The sequence below is a fragment of the Microtus oregoni genome, unplaced genomic scaffold, assembly GCF_018167655.1.
Source record: "Microtus oregoni isolate MIOR12 unplaced genomic scaffold, Mior012 000004F_ref0000308, whole genome shotgun sequence".
Lineage (NCBI taxonomy): Eukaryota > Metazoa > Chordata > Mammalia > Rodentia > Cricetidae > Microtus > Microtus oregoni.
The window spans coordinates 46829929-46838237 of NW_024543063.1; the positions used below are offsets into that span (position 1 = coordinate 46829929).

The 8309-nt window shown below is 48.4% G+C and overlaps 1 protein-coding gene across 1 annotated transcript; it reads left to right on the plus strand.

Moving 5' to 3' along the window:
- The first annotated feature begins 1990 nt into the window (after window positions 1–1990).
- Window positions 1991–3911, plus strand: Thap11 (THAP domain containing 11). The gene has a single exon (XM_041650780.1). It carries the CDS (start codon window positions 2350–2352, stop codon window positions 3241–3243), a length of 894 nt encoding a protein of 297 aa, XP_041506714.1. The 5' UTR covers window positions 1991–2349; the 3' UTR covers window positions 3244–3911.
- The last annotated feature ends 4398 nt before the right edge of the window (window positions 3912–8309 follow it).

Genomic DNA, 8309 nt, shown 5'->3' on the forward strand with positions numbered 1-8309 from the left:
TAAATTTAAAAAATGTATATGACAATATTTATATAAACTATAAATATATATAAATATAACCATTATAAATATACCATTTGTTTTGATGCAGGGTCTTTCTACGTAGACCAGCCTGGCCTTGAATTCTCAGAGATCAGTTTGCCTCTGCCTCCTGAGTGATGGAATGAAAATTGTGAACCATTTGAGAATGGAGGGGTGGTGCACACCTTTAATCTCAGTACTTGGGAGCCAGAGGTCTTCAGATCTCTGTGAGTGCAAGCCCTCGATCTTGGAAGCAAAGGCCTGTATTCTGAGATCTGCATTTTGGTTACAGCCATCTTAAGCTCACAAGTTAAGAAAAATATTTACCTCTATCCCCTCTGCAGGGTCTAGGAAATCAACCTGGTATCTCATCTCCTAGCAGAGACCTGCAGGCACCAGGCTCGGGAACTCATTAGCATTCTCCTAGGTTAGTCAATAATTACAGACCCTCAGTATTTACTTATCAGCTAGGGATGTCTCCAGACCTGAGCTTCCTGACACCCTTCCCTTCCCGCTAACACCTTTCCCTTCCCCCCTTTGCCCGTTTGCTATATAACAGCTTCTGAGAAAGAATAAACGGAACGGCTTGATCAGAAATCCTGTCTTAAAAAAAAAAAAAAAGAAATTCTGTCTTGACATCATTTCTCGTGTCTCTTGTCTCCTTTCATTCCTCTCCACCAGGTTTATCAGGGACCCCCATTTGTATCCCGCGGGTCCGGATACCTCAAGGCCAGCCTGGTCTACAGAGTAAGTTCCAGGACAGCCATAACTACACAAAGAAACTCCGTCTTAAAAAAACAAAAACAAGCCGGGCAGTGGTGGCTCGTGCCTTTAATCCCAGCACTTGGTAGGCAGAGGCAGGAGGATCTTTGTGAGTTCGAGGCCAGCCTGGTCTACAAGAGCTAGTTCCAGGACAGGCACCAAAAACTACAGAGAAATAAAAAAAAAAAAAAACCAAGAAAACCAAAACCAACCAACCAACCAACCAACAAAACAAACAAACAAACAAAAAAACCTTGTGAACCATCAAACTGAATGCTGGTAGCAACCTATGTCCTTCCTGTTTCAGCACCCAACAGTTCCCAAGGTGAGGGGGTTGGGAGAGGAAGCGCTAATACTACTCATTATAATGTTTGTTTGTTTTTTATTACATAGGTTCTGTGGATGTCCTCTTTGTCCAGCTGATTCCTTTGTGGCATTTATTCTTTTTTTTTTTTTTTTTTTTTTTGGTTTCTCGAGACAGGGTTTCTCTGTGGCTTTGGAGCCTGTCCTGGAACTAGCTCTGTAGACCAGGCTGGTCTCGAACTCACAGAGATCCGCCTGCCTCTGCCTCCCGAGTGCTGGGATTAAAGGCGTGCGCCACCATCGCCCGGCACGGCATTTATTCTTGATATCTATTAGGGCATATTTATCCATTCTAGTCAGTCAGTCCCTAGGAGAGAGAGGGCCGGGTGGACCTGACTGCTCAAAATTACCTTCAGTGCATTTCCCTACACTTTGGCACATAGTAGGCAGCTAAGGGACCTGGTTTAGGTCAATGAGTACAAGTAGGAGGTAGTTGAGAGTCTGAAGAGTGCCCCCAAGTGAGAAGGTGACTCCAGAAGGCCTTCTGGCCTGAGTGGGGTTCTCTCCAGGCTAAGGAATGCCCTCCACTCCAAGGGACTGGGGGTTGGGGAACTTCTAGAGCAGGCTGCAGAACCTCCTTCAAATCCTGGTCTGCAGGAACTCTGCCTCTCCCTTAAGCGGCGCTGCAGCCCTCAGCAGCAGCCGCTGCCCTTTCTGAGGCAGCATGGAACTTGTAGTCTTTGTGTGCTTTTACCCATAGCGCTTGCGCTAATGAGGCGCGAGCCCCCGTACCATCAGGATTCTGGGTCCTTGTGAGGGGTAGCCCATGCGACAACGTTCCATTCGAATAGATTTCCCTCCTCCGCCTAGGACGAGCCTCATCTGGAAAATAATCGGATCTCAACAGGGGTCGCGTAGCCCGGGAAAGCCGCCGGAATAAGCTTGCCCCCGTCCCGGAAGTGAGCGGCTTCTGGCGCGGTGCATTGTGGGGGGCGTAGTCCTCCTTTCCAGGCGGTCCTTCGCGGCGTCCCCCGGGCCGACTCCGGAGCGCAGGCGGGCGGCCGGGTGGGTAGCGCGGCGCGGGCGGTCCGCAAGCATATTCTAGGCACGGGGCCCCCGCCCTGGACGACTTGCGTCGGGCGGCAATAGTGAGAGGCCTCTGAGGGCCTCGCGCGGCGCCGCCCGGCGAGGAGCAGAGGCGGGGGCCAGACCCGGCCGTCGAAGAGCGCAAGAGGCCGGTGGGCCGGGCCGCGCGTCGCAGCCATGCCTGGCTTTACGTGCTGCGTACCGGGCTGTTACAACAACTCACACCGGGACAAGGCGCTGCATTTCTACACGTTTCCCAAGGACGCTGAGCTTCGTCGCCTCTGGCTCAAGAACGTGTCCCGTGCCGGCGTCAGTGGGTGCTTCTCCACCTTCCAGCCCACCACGGGCCACCGTCTCTGCAGCGTTCACTTCCAGGGCGGCCGCAAGACCTATACGGTGCGCGTTCCCACCATCTTCCCGCTGCGAGGCGTCAATGAGCGCAAAGTAGCGCGGAGACCTGCGGGAGCTGCGGCAGCTCGCCGTAGGCAGCAGCAGCAACAACAACAACAACAGCAGCCGTCTCCGTCCTCCTCCACAGCCCAGACCACGCAGTTGCAGCCGAACCTGGTGTCTGCCTCTGCGGCCGTGCTTCTTACTCTCCAGGCCGCTGTAGACAGCAGCCAGGCTCCGGGATCCGTGGCTCCGGCGCCCACCGCTCCCTCGGGAGATGATGTGAAGCCCATCGACCTTACGGTGCAAGTGGAGTTTGCAGCTGCGGAAGGCGCAGCCGCTGCCGCCGCCGCCGCCGCATCGGAGCTACAGGCTGCTACAGCTGGGCTGGAGGCCGCTGAGTGCACTCTGGGCCCTCAGCTGGTGGTGGTAGGAGAAGAGGGCTTCCCTGATTCTGGCTCCGACCACTCGTACTCCCTGTCGTCAGGTACCACGGAGGAGGAGCTCCTGCGCAAGCTGAATGAGCAGCGGGACATCTTGGCCCTGATGGAAGTGAAGATGAAAGAGATGAAGGGTAGCATTCGCCATCTGCGTCTTACCGAGGCCAAGCTCCGTGAAGAACTTCGGGAGAAGGATCGCCTGCTTGCCATGGCTGTCATCCGTAAGAAGCACGGAATGTGAATGGTTCTTCTCCGCAACCTTCAGAATTAGTGACTCCTTTCAGCCCAAGGAATCAATCCTCAGGCGGATGTTGAACTCCCCAATATTCTGGTTGACAGTGCTGAGGTTTAGGGCAGCGGAACTCTTGTTGGTCATCTGGCACCCTCATTTGTTTCCTCCCGAAATAGGAGTTGGGGACTTCAGAATCTGGTGACACCAGCAATTGTGACTTTGTCTCTGACTCCCCAGTTTATGTTGCAGATTCTGGTTAAGCAAAGGTTTCAGAACTATCGAACTTGAAACTTATCCTGGAGGGATGCAGATGGGACTCTTAAGGACTCTGGGTTGGAGAAAACCACACATTAAGAGGTTGGCCAGCAGTTAGAGACAGCTTTGCTGTGCGTAGTGATAAGAGATCTCAGTAACATCATTTCCCCTTTTCATGCTTACCTGTGACTCTGATGGGGACTAGTTGGTCTGTGCCTCTGCCTTCTAGGACCTCTCTACCCAGAAGGTCTTTTATGAGAGGGCTCTGGGTGACTTGCTGATGGAGTTCCAGCTTACCAGGGACTTAGGTTTATCTCGTTATGTTTGCTACTGGTTACAAATTCTATTTTCTGTACAATTAGACTAAAGTTTTCACTGTGTTTGTTTGGCAAAACAAATTAAAGAAAAAAGTAAGGTTTTTATTTGGGTTTCGACATTTTATTAAACCTAAGTGTCCTTATAATATGGTTTATAGGTTTTGGCCTATTTGAAAGAACTGGCTAGTGCTGAAAATAGAGATTATTATTATTATTATTATTATTATTATTATTTTAAATGGTTTCCCTGTAGCTTTGGAGCCTGTCCTGGAACTCTTTTTTTGTAGACCAGGCTGGCCTCGAACTCACCGCGATCCACCTGCCTCTGCCTCATGAGTGCTGGGATTAAAGGCATGTGTCACGGCTGCCTGGCGAAAATAGAAATGTTTTAAAGGTCTGTACCGGGTTTCTCAAAGCAACAAAAAGCACATAGATCTTCACAGAAGTTCCTTGCTCAAGTCACTCCATAGTGTTTGGAAGCTGGGTGAAAAGGTCTTGGTTTGCCCATGATTTTCTCCCTGGATCTTTGTGTGTATATACATGTGTATATTTTGGGTGCCTGAGGTTTCTGGGCTGCCTTTCCTCAGGTGCTATCTAGCTTTTTTTTTTTCTTTTAAGACAAGGCCTTCTAGAGGTTGGGGATTTAGCTTAGCAATTGAGCACTTGCCTATCAGCTCTGGAGGTGGGAGGTGGAGGGAGAGAGAGACAGACAGACAGACACACACACACACACACACACACACGGAGGGAGGGAGGGAGGGAGGGGGGGAGGGAGGGTGGGTCAGTCTTCTCAGTGGCCTACTGGCTTGGAACTCATCAAATAGTTTAGGCTGGCAGGCCAGCCAGTGAGCCTTTAGGGAATCTGCCTCACTGCCCCCTGCCCCCCAGTGCTAGGATTACAAATTCACATCACCATGACTGTTTTTAATGTTTTGTTTTGTTTTTTGTGGGTCTTTTGTTTATTACTCAGGTACTGTGATATACTTCAAGGCAAGCACTTGACCAACTGACCTGTGTCTCTAGCCCTTCCCTTGATTTTTTTAAACAAAAAGTGTGACTGAAAAGTGTTGATTGTTTGTTTCTCTAGACTCTGATAGTCTTAATTTCCTTTTTTTTTGGCGGGAGGGGGGGTTGAAACATCTCTGTGCAACCCTGTCTGGCCTGGAACTCAGTTTGTAGACCAGGCTGGCCTCAAACTCAGATTCATCTGTCTCTGACTGCCAAGTCTTGGGATTAAAGGCGTGCACTACTAATTTCCTTCTTGAATTCTCATCTAGAGCTGAAGTTTGTTTACCATTTCATCCCTTGGGACACATAATGTCTGCTACATGTGTGAAAGCAATTACTTAAAAAAAAAAACAGTTAAGTTCAGAACTGGAAGCAGCCTCGTCTCCTTGAGGCACAGGAACTCTTGTTGCAACTCCATTGGTTCAGTCCACCTTCATTATGAGAGGTGAATAGAGAGCATTAGGAATTGCTTTGTAACCCTACACTGGTTTTGACTTCCTCTATATCTAGATTGGATATTGGAAAGGTAAGATACTATTTTTATCTATATTTGTGAGTAATTTAGCTCAAACCTAATGGGGAGATATTTGAATGGTCTTTTGTTTTTATTTGAGACAAGGTTTCTCTGTGTAGCCCTGGAACTGAACTCTGTAGACCATGCTAGCTTTGAACTCAAAAAGATCTGCCTGCCTCTGCTTCCCAATGCTGGGATTAAAGGTATGTGCCACCCCACCAGATGCGAATGATTTTTTTTAATTGCTTTTATTATTTTCAAGTATGTGTGTCTGTGTGATTGCATCTGCCTGAAGTGGTCAGAAGTCCATCAGATCCCTTGGAGCTGAGTTACAGGCTTGGGTCCTCTGAACGAGCTGTATATATACTTAACTATTGAGCCACCTCTCCAGTTCTGTAAAGCCTTTTAAAACTACCTGTTTGGGGGCTGGAGAGATGGCTCAGTGGTTAAGAGCATTGCCTGTTCTTCCAAAGGTCCTGAGTTCAATTCCCAGCAACCACATGGTGGCTCACAACCATCTGTAATGAGGTCTGGTGACCTCTTCTGGCCTGCAGACATACACACAGACAGAATATTGTATACATAATAAATAAATAAAATATTTAAAAAAACCAGAAAAGATAAAACTACCTGTTTCTGTGACTGTTGGGGCACGAATGGATTCTTCTTAGGCTCTGACTCTGTAAAATTTGACTCCTTAGTTCCTTAAGGATCAGTCACCTTGCCTGGGGACATGCCCTGTGACTTACAAGCTGAAGTGTCCCCAAAACTCCAAAGGTCTTGACTTGCAAGCTGAAGTGTCCCCAAAACTCCAAAGGTCTATTTCCTTTGTGGTTCTTTGGCTCTGAGTTGGGAAACAGGTCTTGAGGAAGCTGCAGTATTGGTCAGAAGTTGAACCTGCCTCTGTAGGGATAGCTTCAGCTTGTAATCAGATGGCGAAGGTATAGCAGTGCATTCTTGGCTAACTGCCAAACCTTCAAGTGCCACTCTTTCCTTGGAGTGGGGCTTTCCCAGTCCTGGGCCATACTCTGTATCCTTGAGCTCCTCTTCTTTGAAAGGACAGCTGCTGTCACCTTGCTGCTCTTGAGCCTTGCGGTGGCACTCTGGATCCTTCCTCCTGTCTCTAACTTGTCTTCTGTTTTGTTTCCCTGGTGGTGGTGGTGAGGCTCCAGATGTATCACCAACAGGGTGAAACAGAGTTTAGGGAATGGATCATAAAAGCAGCATCCAATCAACCAAGTGATCTGGCCAGACGGGACTCAATCAAGAAGCTTAGCCCAGTTTTACCAGGAGTGTGGCCAAAAGTGCAAATCTCCTTATGGCAAAACAGAGGTGCTCAAGATCTTTCTGGCCTGGAAGAAGGAGTTAGGGGTGTTGGAAGCCATTTTCCTTTCCTGTGTTTTTTTTTTTTTTCGAGACAGGGTTTCTCTGTGGCTTTGGAGCCTGTCCTGGAACTAGCTCTGTAGACCAGGCTGGTCTCGAACTCACAGAGATCTTCCTGCCTCTGCCTCCCGAGTGCTGGGATTAAAGGTTTGCGCCACCACCGCCCGACTTCCTGTGGTTCTTTAGGTTGGCTGCAGAGCCATTTACTCAGCACAGACCCAACTGAAAAAGACCTTCAAGCTGGGCGGTGGTGGCGCACGCCTTTAATCCCAGCACTCGGGAGGCAGAGGCAGGCGGATCTCTGTGAGTTCGAGACCAGCCTGGTCTACAAGAGCTAGTTCCAGGACACTCTCCAAAACCACAGAGAAACCCTGTCTCGAAAAATCAAAAAAAAAAAAAAAAAAAAAAAAGACCTTCAAATGTTTGTGTTACCAAGGAAACTGGAAAGGATGCTGAAAGGAAGGGGAAGAGGATTATTTACAGTCTAGTCATGTGGGAATGTTAGGTTGACCTAACCTAACTTTGCGGTGGGTGGCTGGAGAGATGATTGGCCATTGAGAGCACCGACTGACTGCACTTCCATTCCCAGCACGCACAAGGCAGCTAACAACCATAACTCCAAGATCTGACACTCTCACACAGACATACATGCAGGCAAAACCACCAATGTACATAAAATTAGAATAAATAAAAAAAATTAAAATTCGGCCTGGGTGGTGGTGGCACATGCCTTTAATCCCAGCACTTGGAAGGCACAGGCAGGTGGATCTCAGTGACTTCGATGCCAGCCTGGTCTACAGAGTGAGTTCCAGGACAGCCAGGGCTGTTTACACAGAGAAACCGTCTCAAAAAAAAAAATAATAATAATAATTGTGGTGGTCACACATCACCTTTAATCCCAGCACTTTGGGAGGCAGAGGCACGTGGATCTCTGAGTTTATGGCCATTCTGGTCTACAGAGCAAGTTCCAGAGCATCCAGGGCTACACAGAGAAACCCCGTCTCCAAAAAAAGAAAAAAAGAAAAATTCAGAGGACGAGATGGCTCAATGGGTAAAATAACTTGCCTCTAAGCGTGAGAATCTTATTTCTAGGCCGCCATGGTGGAAGAACTGACTCCTGTAAGCTTCCTCTCTCTCTCTCTCTATATATATATATCTGGCTCGTCCATCAACACAAATAAAATGTAAAAGACAAAAGACAAAAAACGTCATAATTACTCTGCTGCAACAAAACAAGAAAACCTATACATTTAAAAACCAAAACGAACCAAATAAACAAAAACCACTCCCAAACTCAACGATTCTGTTTTGAAAATCCCTGTCTGTACAAGTGAGGTTAACCTCTCCCAAGTATGACCGCCCAAGGGGGCGTTTTGAGTCTCGGGTCTAAGAAAAGCCTAGTCAGCTTGCAACCAACTTTGGAGGTATCTCCCCCCAGACAGCTAATTCAACGAATGAATGCTGGGACAAGAGACGGGGTGGGTTTCGTCACGTGGTTTAAGGTAACGCCGTGAGCGTAACTAGTAGCCAGACTGAACGTATCACAGCCTAGGGGCCCAGAAAGGGGCTGCTTGGAGGAGCCAGACCAGCTCCAAGCT

Excerpts from the sequence above, each read along its gene's own strand:
- Thap11 (XM_041650780.1), top strand. The coding sequence starts at position 2,350 with ATGCCTGGCTTTACGTGCTGCGTACCGGGCTGTTACAACAACTCACAC.